Source organism: Pongo pygmaeus, chromosome 8 (genome assembly GCF_028885625.2).
Source record: "Pongo pygmaeus isolate AG05252 chromosome 8, NHGRI_mPonPyg2-v2.0_pri, whole genome shotgun sequence".
In the NCBI taxonomy this organism is placed as follows: Eukaryota; Metazoa; Chordata; class Mammalia; order Primates; family Hominidae; genus Pongo; species Pongo pygmaeus.
In genome coordinates, this window is record NC_072381.2 from 64,520,836 (window position 1) to 64,537,059 (window position 16,224).

At 50.4% G+C, this 16,224-nt stretch overlaps 1 protein-coding gene across 3 annotated transcripts in view; it reads left to right on the forward strand.

The window, feature by feature from the left end:
- The window catches only part of DLG5 (discs large MAGUK scaffold protein 5), a 135,643-nt gene that overhangs the window by 95,165 nt on the left and 24,254 nt on the right, over positions 1-16,224 (forward strand). For 2 of the 3 annotated variants that reach the window (XM_054435604.2, XM_054435605.2), the window contains exons 10-20: positions 216-348; positions 746-873; positions 1,567-1,742; positions 2,112-2,215; positions 6,657-6,749; positions 9,044-10,063; positions 11,123-11,246; positions 11,685-11,829; positions 13,258-13,370; positions 14,048-14,137; positions 14,444-14,594. In XM_054435604.2, the coding sequence (XP_054291579.1) occupies positions 216-348; positions 746-873; positions 1,567-1,742; positions 2,112-2,215; positions 6,657-6,749; positions 9,044-10,063; positions 11,123-11,246; positions 11,685-11,829; positions 13,258-13,370; positions 14,048-14,137; positions 14,444-14,594 (2,277 nt within the window). The remainder of the gene's footprint in view (positions 1-215; positions 349-745; positions 874-1,566; positions 1,743-2,111; positions 2,216-6,656; positions 6,750-9,043; positions 10,064-11,122; positions 11,247-11,684; positions 11,830-13,257; positions 13,371-14,047; positions 14,138-14,443; positions 14,595-16,224) is intronic. The other variant, XM_054435606.2, reaches the window with a different exon arrangement.

Genomic DNA, 16,224 nt, shown 5'->3' on the forward strand with positions numbered 1-16,224 from the left:
AATTTGGGGAGAATTTGTCTTTTTTAAAAAACCACTGTGAAAACTCACAGATATCCCAGAAGCCTTGACCTGACTCTCTGAGTTATTGGGAAACAAGGGGGAAAGGAGCCCATTTTAGCTCTTTCGAATGACCTGCCTCGTGAGGTTCAGAGCCATTACGCGGCGGGATGTTTCACCTCCCAAGGGACTGTCACCGTGGCTCTCTCTGTTCACAGGGAACAGATGGAATCCCAGTTGGAAAAGGAGGCCCGGTTCCGGCAGCTGATGGCCCACAGCTCCCACGACTCGGCCATTGACACGGATTCCATGGAGTGGGAAACGGAAGTTGTAGAGTTCGAGAGGGAGACGGTAAGCTGCCTCTGATGGTTCTTCTCTCCTTCTCTGATGGATGAGGGAGGAGTGGGTGACCCTCTTGCAGTGTCTCCCAGTTTCACCACTCCAAGTTTGGAGGTTCTCCTTTTTCTCCCAGGAGTGTGAAGGCATCCTTTCCCAGCAGCTGTCCAGGCTGGGTTGCAGCCAGGGAAGGGCAGGGTCCTCGGAGGACGCTGACAGGGATGTCTGTCTGCAGTGGCCAGAAGGGGCAGGTTGCCGATACTCACAGGTTTCCATCCTGGGGATGGAGTGTCTTATCAGATGGGGTGAAGGGACAGTCCCCCACGTTGGAGTGAGCAGCTTCAGGGCTTAAGAGCCAAATGTCTCTGTCACTGCTTTGTGAAATGCGTTGCTGTTGCTGCTGTTTTTGCAGGAGGATATTGACTTGAAGGCACTGGGGTTTGATATGGCAGAAGGTGTGAATGAACCTTGTTTCCCGGGGGACTGTGGCATATTTGTCACTAAAGTGGACAAAGGAAGCATTGCTGATGGCCGCTTAAGGTAAGAGTTGAGGCCCAGGCTCTGGAGGCAAGGTGGGGGCCCTTCTCCCCAGTGCAGAGGACCTGAAGAGAGCCAGGTAGCACTTAGGTGAACGTTTCCCAGCCTTAGACTCACACACAGTCTGTCCAAGGCCTGCAGTCTCAGCAGCTAATAATGCTTCAAAAAGAAACAGTGCTTCTCAGTTGCCTCTGAATCTGATTATTCTTTAGTTACCAGGTACTGTCTTTTGCTCCTTTGGGTGGGAAAGTGCTCAGGGGGTATGTGTGAGAGCCCAGGATGTACATGGCATGCTCATTCAGGGAAATAGTCATGATGGTAAAATAGCTAACACTATTACGGTGCTGACTATTTGCTGAGTACTGGTTTAAGCACTTTATAGAAATTAATTGATTAATCTTCACAACCCTACAAGGTAGGCGTGATTATTGCCCCCATTTTACATATGAGGACACTGAGGCCTGGAGGGGCTAGGTCATACAACTAGTAAGTGGTAGGGCCAGGATTTGAACCCAGGCTGTCTAACCTCAGCATCTGCAAATTTCACCACTGTGCATTCCTGCAAGAGGAGATTTTCTGAGCGTGTATGTGAGGCACCCACTCCTTGGCAGTCAGCTCCCTGAGTGAGAGTGGTGGGCAGCTAGCCGCTGGTCCCACAGCCTGTGTGGGTGCTGAACTGGCTGTGTCCCTTCTCAGGGTCAACGACTGGCTGCTGAGAATCAACGATGTGGACCTCATCAACAAGGACAAGAAGCAGGCCATCAAGGCGCTCCTCAATGGGGAGGGGGCCATCAACATGGTCGTGCGGCGGAGGAAGTCCCTGGGTGGGAAGGTGGTCACGCCGCTGCACATCAACCTCAGTGGACAGAAAGGTAGTGGGCCTGTGGACATGGCAGAGTGCCTCAGGTGGCTGGGGCCCTTTTTTGTGGACAGGGGCCGGGGGTGCCCCTTAGAGCACCTCATTCACAGGGATGAGGGGCCAATGCCATTTAAATGTAGCCCATGTGCTTTCCTGGCAGGAGGTGGTCTGGGCCCTGAGTCTTGCTTTCTGAGTGTTTGATTCACCAGGGTAGATGTAACTGAGCCCCCGATTGGTGGGACTGGGGCAGGGTGCAGGGGTAGACAGGGCGCAGCCTGCTGACATCCTGTTTTGTAAGAAGATGGTAACAAAGATGAGGTAGGGTGACCCAGGGCTGGGCAGCGAGGCCAGGGGCTACCCAGTGACCTCCTGTGGCTTGCAGATAGTGGCATCAGTCTGGAGAATGGAGTGTACGCTGCCGCTGTGCTGCCTGGAAGCCCTGCCGCTAAAGAAGGGTCCCTTGCTGTGGGAGACAGGATCGTTGCGGTAAGTCTCAAGGCTGGAGCCAGGGTCATCTGCCGTGCATAGGCAGATTACATTTGGGAGGTTTGAGCAAGAAGTAATGAGCAAAGTTTTTATATTTTCCTTGTTCTGGGCATTGTACTATGTGAACATTTAAAAATAGGTTTCTTGATGGTATGTTTCTATTTACTGTAGAAAATTAGGAAATAAAAGGTCTAGGAGGGAAATAAGAATCAATTGCATTGCTACCACCTGTAGATAACCTTTCTCCATCTCTCTCTGTCGCTCAGGCTGGAGTGCAGTGATGCAATCCAAGCTCACTGCAACCTCCAAAGGCCTAACAGGGAAATAAGAACCACTTGCTTTGGTACCACCTGTAGATAACCTTTATTAACTTTTTTTTTTTTTTTTTTTTTTTTTTGATATGGAGTCTTGCTCTGTCACCCAGGTTAGAATGCAGTGGCGCAATCCCGGCTCACTGCAACCTCTGACTCTCGTGTTCAAGTGATTCTGCTGCCTCAGCCTCCTGAGTAGCTGGGATTACAGGGTGTGCACCACCATGCCTGGCTAATTTTTGTACTTTTAGTAGAGATGGGGTTTCACCATGTTGGCCAGGCTGGTCTTGAACTACTGACCTCAGGTGATCTGCCTGCCTTGGCTTCCCAAAGTTCTGGGATTACAGGCATGATCCACAGCGCCCAGCTTTATTAACATTTTAAATGTAGTTCTCTACATTTAACATTCTCATGAATGTTTATCAAGAACAATTTAAAAAATTGACATCATTGTGTTGTGACTTTTAAACGCCACCCCTTTTTTTAAACTAAATGTAATACTTATTTTTAAATTTTTTTGTTACCGAAGTAAGTCCTGTTTGTTGTAAAATAGCCAAGCAGTACAAAAATATGTAAAGTGAAAAGTGGCAATCCCTTTCTTCCCCCTTTAATCCTGCTCCTAGAGATTGTCCCTGCCCCCATTTAGAAGATAAGCACCCAGCCCAAACCATATGTGCCCCTACAAATCTATACATACCTAGATAGATTTCTTGGTTTTGTTTTGCTATTTATGTACAGTAATGGGATCTGCAATTTGCATCCTACCTTGGATATCTTTCCAAGTGTAGACTGGCTAATGTTACCCACCTTATGGTATTCTGTTGTTTGATTATATATAGTTTAAAATTTCCCTCTATTGATGGATATAGAAGTTGTTTTCAGGGTCTGCAATTGCAAACAGTCCTGCATTGAACTTTACCTGTGTGCACAGACCCTCTGGAGGCACGTAATGGTATCTCTGAGACTAAGCTACAAATGCCGTGAGATTGCTGAGTCATAGGACATGCAAATTTAATACTTCTGACCTTTTAAAATTGAAAATGCCAGTGGGGCACGGTGGCTCACGCCCGTAATCATGGCACTTTGGGAGGCCGAGGTGGGTGGATCACCTGAGGTAGGGAGTTCAAGCCCAGCCTGGGCAACGTGGTGAAACCCTGTCTTTACTAAAAATACAAAAATTAGCCGGGCTTGGTGGTGGGTGCCTGTCATCCCAGCTACTCGGGAGGCTGAGGCAGGAGAATCACTTGAACCTGGGAGGCAGAGGTTGCAGTAAGCCGAGATCGCGCCACTGCACTCTAGCCTGGGTGAGAGAGCAAGACTCCTGTCTCTAATAAATAAAAAAAACTGAAAATGCCATACACTTTTTCATGGCATACATACAAAATTCCAAAGGTACAAAAGGCAAATAGTGACAACAACTCTTCTCTGGCTAGACCTCTTGTGTATTGCTTCCCACCCTGATGGCAATCACTGTTAACAATTTATTATATTATGTCCCAGATACTTTCAAAACATGTACATCTCACACATTTTTGGGGGGTTGAGGTAACCTGGATGGGATTATAATATACTCAGTTGCTCATCTTGCTTTTTGTTTTTATTTTTATTATTATTTTTTAAGATGGAGTATCACTCTGTTGCCCAGGCTGGAGTACAATGGTGTGATCTTGGCTCACTGTAGCCTCCGCCTCCCAGGTTCAAGTAACTATCCTGCTTCAGCCTCCCGAGTAGCTGGGATTACAGGCATGTGCCACCACACCCAGCTAATTTTTGTACTTTTAGTACAGACGGGGTTTCGCCATTTTGGCCAGCCTGGTCTCGAGCTCCTGACATCAGGTGATCCACCTGCCTTGGCCTCTCAAAGTACTGGGATTACAGATGTGAGCCACCACACCCAGCCAGATTTTAGCAACATGTCCTGGAGGTCCCTCCATGTTCATATCTTTTTGTTTTTATTTTTGTTTGAGATAGTCTCACTCTGTTGCCCAGGCTGGAGTGCAGTGGCATGATCTTGGCTCACTGCAACCTCTGCCTCCCAGGTCTAAGTGATTCTCCTGCCTCAGTGATTCTCCTGCCTCAGCCACCTGAGCAGCTGGGATTACAGACATGTGCCATCATGCCCTGCTAGTTTTTTTGTATTTTTAAGAGATGGGGGTTTCACCATGTTGCCCAGGCTGGTCTTGAACTCCTGACCTCAAATGATCTGCCCTCAGCCTCCCGAAGTGCTGGGATTACAGGTGTGAGCCACCATGCCCAGCCCACATTCATATCTTTAGATCTGCCCCAAGGCATATAACTGCGTGTCATTCCTTAGTGGCAGCAGCCTAAGTTGTTGACCAGTCCCTCCCGAGGGATAGTCTGGGCATCTCTGCCCTTACTTACATCTGTGTCGTGCTGCGTGGCCACTGGTGTGCTATTTCATAGGGACCTAGGAGTGTGCCCTGGGTTACATTCCTGGGGGTGGGGTTTGCTGGGTCAGAGGGTATGAATGTTTAACATCCAGTGAGATCTTCCCCCTTTGCTCCAAAAAGGTCATGGCTTTTTCAGTCCTCCCTGCAGTGTGTGGGGGAACTCATTGCCTCACATCTTTGCCAATGTTTTTCAGATTTTTTGGGGAGCCAGAGTGTAAAAGCTATACGGCCACTATGAAAAGTTTTAAAATGTGGATATGTTATAAGGAAAAAAACACAAATTAATTTACTACTTCAAGATAATCACTCTGCAGATATTTTAAAAAGAAAACTTGACTTTGGCCGGGCATGGTGGCTCACGCCTGTAATCCTAGCAATTTGGGAGGCCGAGGCGGGTGGATAGCCTGAGTTCAGGGGTTCGAGACCAGCCTGGGCAACACGGTGAAACCCTATCTCTACTAAAATACAAAAATATTAGCCGGGCATGGAGGCATACGTCTGTAATCCCAGCTACTTGGGAGGCTGAGGTAGGAGAATTGCTTGAACCTGGGAGGCGGAGGTTGCAGCGAGCCGAGATCATGCCTCTGCACTTCAGCCTGAGGGACAGAGCGAGACTCCATCTCAAAAAAAAAAAAAAAAAGAAAACTTGACTTTGAAATGATTATAGATTCATAGGAAGCTGCAGAGATAGTACGGGGGGGTCCTATGTACTTTTCTCCCTGCTTCCCCTCATGGTTGCACCTTGCATGAGTATAATATCAAAGCTAGCATATTGACATTGGTACTGTGTGTGTGTGTGTGTGTGTGTGTGTGTGTGTGTGTGGTTAAACACATGTTGTTCTGTGTAACCACCACCGTAATGAAGATATGTAGCTGTTCCATCAGCACTGAGGTCTCCCTCCCACTGCCCTTTTGTAGTAACATCCCCTGCTCCCTCCCATCCCTGCCCCCGGCAGCTGATTTTTTCTCCATCTCTGTGATGTTGTCTTTTTGAGAATGTTACAGACATGGAATAATATAGTATGTGACCTTTGGAGCTGGGCTGTTTTGATTCCGCACCATGCCTGCAAGATCCACCCAAGAGGCTGCGTGTGCTGGCTGCTTGTTCCTTATCATTGCTAAGCAGTGTTCTGCAATGTGGGTGTATTAGAGTTTAGTCATTTACCGGTTGCACGTATACTTCTTAAGAACGTCTGCACATAGCCGTGAGGGATGTGGGCAGAGATTCCAGGAGCAGGGTTGAGAGGTTCTTTGTGAACACTCACAGGGCCCCACTTCACATGGTACTTTCTCTACAAGGCCTTTCCTATCCATGGTCTTGTTTTTAGTCCCCCGCTCTCCCGAGCCACATGCATGCATTTATCTTCCATTTCCTCTGTGGAGGCAAGGAGCTGGGAAGTTCTGAGCCAAGGTCCTGCGCCACATGGCAGGGCACAGCAGTGCCAAGATGTTCCCTCCGGGTCCTCGGTGTTCTGATCCCAGAAGGACATGCTCCTCCCCTAGCCTGCTGTGAAGGCTTATGTGTTCCTCTAACTCAGAATCCCCTTAGTTGGACTCCTTGGGCCTCACCAGGAAGACCTCTATCCTTTGCCAACTCCTGACTTTGGCACCTTGCATTTGGTGACTGTCTAGCACAGTAGGTTAGGTAGCCGGAGACCCTGACTGGTAGGCCTGAGGCCACTCTGCCTGTGGCCTGACATGCTCTCTGTCCTGCTCTAGATCAATGGCATTGCACTGGACAACAAGTCTCTGAATGAATGTGAATCTCTGCTGCGGAGCTGCCAGGACTCCCTGACCCTGTCCCTCCTGAAGGTAAGGGCTGGACCTGGCTCTGCTCTCACGGTCAGGAGTATGGGCAGAGCCCCGGCTCCACGTAGCCATGCTACTCCTCGGGGTCACAGGATCCTTGAGAACAGGGTGGTGATTTACCGAGTGCAGGTGGGGCAGGAACCCTGACTGGACGCTGGTCTGAAATCAAAAAACAGCAGTCAAAGCCATGTTGGGCACAGTTGGGTACATTTGAATCTGGACCCGATAATTAGATGATCTTAGGGAATTGTTGCCAGTTTTCCTAGGTATGATGATAGCATTGGGGTTGTTATACAGGAGAATGGCCTTATTTGGGGGAGGTACAAGCTAAAGTTGTTAGAAGTGATGTGTCATGGCTGGGCATGGTGGCTCATGCCTATAACCCCAACACTTTGGGAGGCCAAGGCAGTTGAATCACTTGAGCCCAGCAACACAGCGAGACCTTGCCTCTACAGAAAATACAAAAAGCCTGGGAGGTCGAGGTGGCAGTGAGTTGTGATCGTGCCACTGCACTCCAGCCTGGGTGACAAAGTGAGACCCTATCTCAAAAATGAAAGGAAGAAGCTGGGTGCGATGGCTCACGCCTGTAATCCCAGCACTTTGGGAGGTGGGTGGATCACCTGAGGTCGGGAGTTCGTGACCAGCCTGACCAACATGGAGAAACCCTGTCTCTACTAAAAATACAAAAATAGCTGGACGTGATGGTGCATTCCTGTAATCCCAGCTACTCAGGAGCCTGAGGGAGGAGAATCGCTTGAACCCAGGAGGCGGAGGTTGCAGTGAGCTGAGATCACGCCTTTGCACTCCAGCCTGGGCAACAAGAGCGAAACTCCATCTCAAAAAAAAAAAAGGAAGGGAGGGAGAAAAAGGAAGGGAAGTGACATGTCGTGATATTTGTAACTTGCTTTCCAATGTTCTGTAGTATCATTATAGATATAGACAAAAAGACAATTTAGTGAAATATTTTTGAATCTAGATGGTACGTTTATGGACATTTATTATACTTTTCTATATATTTGAAAAGTTTAATAATAGGAAGTTAGAAAAAATAGGCTAAATTTAGAAAACATCTCTTAATGAAATGGCTGGGCCTATTTTTTCTAACTTTCTATTAAGAGATGTTTTCTAAATTAACTATTTTCAAATTAATTGACTTTTTTGGAAGCGGTTTTATGTTTACAGAAAAGTTGGGCTGATACAGAATTCTTAGTACTCTCTCAACCACCCCACCACCACCATCCCCACTCCTGTCCCCAGGTTTCCCCAATTTTGGCATTTTGCATTAGTGTAGTTAGTACATGCGTTACAATTAGTGAGCCAATGTGGATGCCATTAGTATTAGCTATAATGCATAGTTTACATTAAGGTGGTGTATTTTCTGTGAGTTTTGATGCAGGTAATGACATGTACCACCATTGTAATATCATACAGAGTAGTTTCACTGCTCTAAAAATTCCCTATGCTCCCCATATTTATGCAAGCCCCTGGCAACAACTGATCCTTTTACTGCCTCCATGCTTTTGTGTTTTCCAGAATGCCATAGAGTTGGAATCACAGAGTGTATAGAATGGCTTCTTCATTTGCTAATACACACTTAAGGTTCCTCCACGTTGTTTCAGTTCTTTTTAGTGCTAATTAATCTTCTGTTGTCTGGGTGTACCACAAGAGATATATTTTTAACAATGAATTTTTACTTTTACATTTAATATTTAAAAAAAAAATTCAAGACATTATGCAGGTAATTTCCTTTTTTTTGAGACAGAGTCTCGTTGTGTCGCCCAGACTGGAGTGCAGTGGCATGATCTTAGTTCATTGCAACCTCCACCTCCTGGGTTCAAGTGATTCTCCTGCCTCAGCCTCCCAAGTAGCTGGGACTACAGGTGCATGCCACCGTGCCTGGCTTATTTTTGTAATTTTTATAGAGATGGGGTTTCACCATATCGGTCAGGCTGGTCTCGAACTCCTGACCTCGTGACCCGCCTGCCTCAGCCTACCAAAGCGCTGGGATTACAGGCATGAGCCACCGTGCCTGGCCCAGGTGATTTCAGAAAGTGTTCAAAGTTAAGAAAACTTTGACTCTTCTTTGAGTTCAGAGTGACCAGGGCCGTGAGAAAACTTATCCATTAGGGAGAAGCATATGTGTTTGTGTGTGTGTGCATCTCTGTCTATCTGTCTCTTTTTTAAGGGGCAGGTGGCCCATTCCTGACCATTGCTTTACCTCTGGGGACGGTTTTCAGTGGCAGCTCCAAGTCCTGCCATCTCACTCTCTCTCTCACTCCTCTGCAATCCCTGCCTAGGTGTTCCCTCAGAGCTCCTCGTGGAGTGGCCAGAACATTTTTGAAAATATCAAAGACTCTGATAAGATGCTGAGTTTTCGAGCCCATGGCCCGGAGGTCCAGGCTCATAACAAACGGAACTTGATACAGCACAATAACTCCACGCAGACAGACATCTTCTACACGGACAGGCTGGAAGACAGGAAGGAGCCAGGCCCCCCAGGAGGCAGCAGCTCCTTTCTGCACAAGCCATTCCCTGGGGGACCCTTGCAGGTCTGCCCCCAGGCCTGTCCCAGTGCCTCTGAGCGTAGCCTGAGCTCCTTCCGCGCAGATGCCTCTGGGGACCGTGGCTTTGGGCTGGTGGACGTGCGTGGCCGGCGGCCACTGCTGCCCTTTGAGACCGAGGCGGGCCCCTGTGGGGTTGGGGAGGCCTCCCTGGACAAGGCAGACTCTGAAGGCTCCAACAGCGGCGGGACCTGGCCCAAGGCCATGCTCAGCTCCATGGCAGTGCCTGAGAAGCTCTCTGTTTATAAAAAGCCAAAGCAAAGAAAGTCCATCTTTGACCCTAACACTTTCAAACGCCCCCAGACACCCCCCAAAATAGACTACCTGCTTCCAGGTCCTGGGCCTGCTCACTCTCCCCAGCCCTCCAAGAGGGCGGGGCCTCTGACACCCCCAAAACCTCCCAGAAGGAGCGACTCCATTAAGTTCCAGCACAGGCTGGAGACTAGCTCCGAGTCAGAAGCCACTCTGGTGGGCAGCTCCCCATCCACTAGTCCCCCAAGCGCCCTGCCCCCTGATGTGGACCCCGGGGAGCCCATGCACGCATCACCCCCTCGCAAGGCCAGGGTCCGCATTGCTTCCAGCTACTACCCTGAAGGAGACGGGGACTCCTCCCACCTGCCGGCCAAGAAATCCTGTGATGAGGACCTCACCTCTCAGAAGGTGGACGAGCTGGGGCAGAAGCGTCGCCGGCCAAAATCTGCTCCCAGTTTTCGGCCTAAGCTTGCTCCAGTAGTGATTCCTGCTCAGTTCCTGGAGGTATAGCTGAGCCCCAGGGTGTGGGGAGGGGAGGCCTAGAGGGGGGCAGTTGGCCAAAGGAGGGCTGCTAAGTGGCCCTGCACCAGTGTCCCAGGCTCCTGTTTAGCCTGGTGCCTTTGCCTTTGCTGTTGGACTCAAGTGGGAAGTGGCCCAGCTAGGAGGTAGGTAAGTGGCATGGAAGTGCGTGGTAGTGGGAGTGTGACGCAAGAGGGGAACACCTTATTGGGCATAGCATTTTGTTTGCTTTTTTAATAAGAAGCTTTTGAACTTACACAATAAAACCTAGGGCATAGACTTGCCTTGAAGGGCTAGGGAGATGAGGTGGCACGTGTAAGGCTGAGTGGGCAGCAGGACGGCCTGATTGTGTGTGCTGTCATAGTTTCCAGAAGGGTGAGATTGCTGGGGACTGTGGAAAGCATCTCAGGCACCAGTCCACACTGCTCACTGGGGACAAAGAGCTTCGCACATCCCTGCACATTGGGCAGAGTTGTACGTGCCTGATGCACGTGTGCATTCTCACCTTTTATGTGATCTCTATGTGAAAGATTCATTCTCTGTGGTTTTCTTCTGAAGTAAAGCTGCTTCCTTGCAGGTGTGTAAGGCAACATGAATGGGTAGCACTTCTCTTCAGCTGTCCCCTCCTGTGTCCCAGTGGGAGGAGCTGGTTCCTGGGGGGCAGAAACTGGTTTGCAGAGCTGCCCAAGCGTTCCACTGTTTTTTTTTTTCCCCCCCAAGATGGAGTCTCACTCTGTCACCCAGGCTGGAGTACAGTGGTGCAGTCTTGGCTCACTGCAACTTCTGCCTCCCGAGTTCAAGCGATTCTCCTGACTCAGCCTCCTGAGTAGCTGGGATTATAGGCACCCACTACCATGCCCAGCTAATTTTTGTATTTTTAATAGAGATGGGGTTTCGCCATGTTGGCCAGGGTGGTCTCGAACTCCTGACCTTAGGTGATCTGCCCGCCTCGGCCTCCCAGAGTGCTGGGATTATAGGTGTGAGCCACTGCACCTGGCCACGCTCCACTCTTTCTAGCAGACACTCTTGCCCTTGCATCTGCAGGAACAGAAGTGTGTCCCGGCCAGTGGAGAACTCTCCCCGGAGCTCCAGGAGTGGACACCTTACTCACCTGGGCATTCCAGCCGGCACAGCAACCCCCCGCTATACCCTAGCAGGCCGTCTGTGGGTGAGTCAGCCAGCCAGGGGCTGGGGCTGAGGGTTGGTGTAAACTCGGGATGCCTAGTCTCCAGGGAGAGGGGAGGCAGCATTTCAGAGTTTTCAGCCCTGAGGTCTTTGTTTTCAGCCCTGAGGTCCAGAGAACTGGGAAATGCTGCCCTGTCTGGGATGGTTTGTCTTGTAGCCATGGCATGTCTTAGCTTGTCAAAATGCTTTCTCCCCATAGCAACCTGGGAAATAGGAAGCATGAAAGAGACTTGCCCCCTTTTTACAAATGGAGACAGGCCAGGAGCCACAGCCACATTATGAATTGGTGGTTAAAACTCATCTCCCAAGCCCTTTTCCCAAAAGACTGCGGCTGCATCCTGGAATACAGGGGAAAGGCTTGTATAAGTCCTGGGCTGGCTGGGTCCTTTGGGGCGACTTTTTTCACCAAGCCTATTTCTAGGCACTGTTCCCCGGAGTTTGACCCCCAGCACCACCGTGAGCTCCATCCTGCGGAACCCCATCTACACTGTGCGCAGCCACAGGGTCGGCCCCTGTAGCTCTCCACCTGCGGCCCGAGATGCTGGCCCCCAGGGTTTGCATCCCAGGTATGTGAAGGCACCCTACGCTTCTCTGTACCCCAGCTGCCCAAGCCTGCCTGGACATGGAACCACGGGCGCATAAAGAGGCTCATTGATGGAGAAGCTTCCTTGCCTGCCTGGGAGGGGACTGGCTAGAGCAGCACAGGGAAAGGGAGCCTTAGGGCTGCTTTCTGAATTCATCAGCACAAGGTTTCAAAAGGTACTGGAAGGACACGATACTGATAGCAGCTGATAAGTGCTTATGTGCCAGCCACTGTGCTCAGGCCTTTATGAATATCATTTCACCGAATCAACAGCAACCTCATGGGCTAAGTCCTATTACTGTCTCTGTTTTGAAGATGAGGAAACTGGTACTTCATAAGAGGGTGGGCTGGCTCCAGGCCACTCTTACTCATTCATTTGACAGATATTTTTTGAGCACCTACTACATGCCTTGGTCTATCCTGATTATAAGAGGATACAATGCTGAACTAAACAAATTAGCTTCTAGCTCATGTGGTGTGGTTTTTCAAATGTGGGAGGCAGACAGAAAAAAAATGAACGAAGTGATATCAGATGGTGCCGAGAGGCTATGAAGGCAGTCAAACAGGGTGACAGGCTGGGCTGTGACTTGGAAGAGGGTGGCAAGTTAGAGTGGGTGGTCAGGAAGGGCCCTGTGGCAGAGGGGATGCTGCTGTGACCAGAAGGATGAAAGAGGCCAGCTGCACAAGACCTGGGCTGGAGCCTCCAGGGAGAAGGGCCATCGGTGCCAAGGCCAGGGCACCCAGGCACAGTGGTGGGAGCTTGGCAAAGGGGCAGCGAGTCAAGAAGAGGTTTGAGGTCACAGGGCACAAACCCTGTGGGACCTGCAGCCGTGATGAAGAGTTTGGATTTTATTCTAAGGACAGTGGAGACCACTGTAGAGTTTAAGCAGGGAAGAGATGTCACCTCATTACATAGCTGGAAAAAGATGCTGTTGAGGCCTGGCCTCAGGGCAGCCTGATGTGGGCGATCCCTGCTCTGCCCTCCAGTTTCTTAGGCACGCTGTCCCGAGTGAGGCACATAGGTCCCCTCCCCAAAGTCCTCTGTGCCCATCTTGTCTCTCCTTACCCACTTCCTGGGAGGACAGGTTCCCCCTCCCCGGGCCCACCCAGGTTGCAAAGCCTCTGTTTTTTTATCACTTCCTCCTAGTGAGCCTAATCCTGACCCTATGGCTGGAGTGGGTATGATACTGGCCGCCCCGTGTGTGGCCTTTTCTACTGCTTGAAGGCCCTTGGTGGATGCCACCTCTGGGAGTGGCTGAGGGCAGCCTGCTATCCTCGGCTGATAATCAGTGGCTCCTGGGCCTCCCTTCTGCCCGCTTGGGAAGCCTTGGCTGGTCTGTGTGTTTCTCCCCAGTGGCCACATCTGTTCCTGGTTCTCCTCCCGAACTCCTTACCTCTTGTTTTTATGCAGTGTCCAGCACCAGGGACGCCTGAGCCTGGACCTAAGCCACAGGACCTGCAGTGACTACTCTGAGATGAGAGCCACCCATGGGTCCAACTCACTGCCCTCCAGCGCCCGCCTCGGTAACTGCACCACTTGGACTTTGTGCTGCAGAGGGTGCCAAGCTTTTCATCTCTGCCTGCATCCTAATGTCCAGATCTGCGGGTGGGCTCCCCATACGAGCTCCTGTCACCTCCTGGGACTGAGCTCATTTCTCTACTGGGAAGGGCTGCTTCCTTCATGGGCCAGCCATGCCCATGCTGCTGTCAGAGCCATTGCTTTCGCCTTCCGCTTTCTGCGGGGCCCTTATGGTCATTCAGGTGACCCCTCAGCTAGGAGTCTTGCTCTGTGTCCCTGAGGTTGTTGGCCTCATTCTGGACTGTTTTGTATGGCTCTTCATACATTTTTGTATGGAAAGTGAACCCCAGAGGAGAGTCGGACAGAGGTAGCCCATGGAGATCTTGGGGAACTCTGGCGCTGGGGAGAAAAGATGGAGCAGCCACCGTGTCTCTTAGGCTGCTGTTCCGTGGCTAGAAGTGAGACTTGTGCGCTCCTGTTCTGGAGCAGTCTGGGCCTGCACAGTTTGAGATAAATGTTAAACGTCTGCTTTTCTTGACTGTTCCACATCAAGCCTCCCTCAGGAATAAACAGCAGGGCCCAGCTTTGCATTTATCATCCTGACTGGTAGCCTGGTGGAGAGGGAGGACAGGGTGGTGTTTAACCATGAGGCCTGAAGGTTTGTTCCCTTATGGAACAATAGGTTCTTCAAGTAACTTGCAGTTCAAGGCGGAACGCATTAAAATCCCATCAACACCAAGATATCCACGGAATGTCGTGGGCTCCGACAGAGGTAAGGACTTCTCAACACTCCCATCTCTCCTGCTTTTCCTGCGGTCTGACTCCTCATGGTGGAGTCTCTGGGCTTAGCTGAGAACTTCATAGTCATCTCAGTCAGTCAGTAAAAATTCACTGAGCCCAGCAGTAGGCCTGGTGATGTGGGGCGGTAGGGGGCAACGCAGAGCCTAGCATCTGAGTTCCAGACTATGTGATGCAGTGGGGATAGAGCTGTGTGTCTGGATCGCATCTGCCTCTTGGTCTTGGCTGTTGGGGAAGTGAGATGGGAGTTCACACCGGCATTACCCGCTCCTGTCTGCAGGTTCAGTGTCACATTCTGAATGCAGCACTCCTCCACAGTCACCCCTGAACATCGACACCCTGTCCTCTTGTAGCCAGTCCCAGACCTCAGCCTCCACATTGCCCAGAATCGCTGTCAACCCCGCGTCCCTCGGGGAGCGGAGAAAGGACAGGTGAGCGTGGCCAGTCATCGGTGGCGTGGGTAAACCGGTGGACAGTGTGCATCCCGGCAGCGGGCCTGGGCTCTGCAGGGAAGCGGCTTAGTAGAAGCAGCAGGAGTAGCTTGGGTGTCCCAGCATTTGCTGGTGTCACCAGTAAGTGCCATGGGGCACTGGATGCAGGGAGGTGGGGCGTGTGTGGATGGCAAGGCAGGGAGCCAAGTGGGCTCACAGTAGATGATGCTGGAAACGACCTGACGGTGATCATGCCATCATGGCACCATTTACACCTTCCTGGGCCCTTGTTCAAGCACTTTACATGTGGCTAAGTCACGAGATCCTTACAGGGACCCTGCCAGTGTCGTTATTATTGTTATCCCTGTTTCACAGTTGAGGAAACTGGATCCAGACGTTGGAGTGACAGACCTGTGGCCACGTGGTTAGCGGCTGGCACCGGGACTCATTCTTACCCTTTGCTTTTTCCCTCTCACTTGAAGCTTTCTGTTGTGAAATAAAATTTACACAGGAGGAAAGCATAAATGTGCAGCCTAGCTTTTTACTGGTACTGGTTCATTTTAGAATGTAGGTCCATCTTAGGTTTCAGGTTGACTGTAGGCTTGCTGTCTGTCCAGAGGCACCTCCTCCATGGAATCCGTCACCCCCGCGCACTGTGCACACACATCCCTCTCTGTTGTTCCCCTAGATGGAACTTACTAGATTGTGTTTATATTTAACAGCTTCTGTCTAGATTGTAGATCTTAAAGAGCTCTGATAAACTTACCTTTATTTAATCACCAAAAGAAACACAGATACTCTCTTTCATTTGAATCCAGAAAGCTGAGGCCTCTGTAGCTGTGAGCCTCAGCAGGGGTGGGCCCTATGTTAAGAAAATATATATTTTTTTGAGACAGAGTTTTGCTCTTTTCGCCCAGGCTGGAGTACAGTGGTGCAATTTTGGCTCACTGCAATCTCTGCCTCCCAAGTTCAAGGCGATTCTTGTGCCTCAGCCTCCTGAGTAGCGGAGATTACAGGCGCCCACCACCACGCCTGGCTAATTTTTGTATTTTTAGTAGAGATGGGGTTTCACCATGTTGGTCAAGCTGGTCTTGAACTCCTGACCTCAGGTGATCCGCACGCCTCGGCCTCCCACAGTGTTGGGATTACAGACGTGAGCCACCGCGCCCAGCCAGAGAAAATCTTGTATTTGACTTGAAAATCTGAACTTAAAAGGCAACAAACCAGAAAACCTGAGGGGTAACGGAAGGACAGCAAAACACAGAGGCCTGGCCCCAATAGGGGAATCGGGTGTAACTCGGAGGAAATGCTGACGGAGCTCTTACCGTGTGGCACGCGCAGGAGCATGCTGGCCTGTTTTACTCAGCCCCGGCCCTGGCCACGGAGAGGACGGGACCTTCCCCAAGTGAAGTGGGTTCTTCAGTTGTGGAAAGGGCCTTGCCACCCACTGCCAAGCATTCCCTTAGCTCCCCGCAGGGCACGGAGAGCCAGGACCTGCTCCAGGAGGGAGAAAAATGTGAGTGACTCCTGCCCTTATGGTGGTTAGGATCCGATTGGAGATGAAATTTGACATGTGAGACCTGACTGAGCAACAGCTTTCTTTTTAAAAATAGCCGTCTCCCAGATTCTG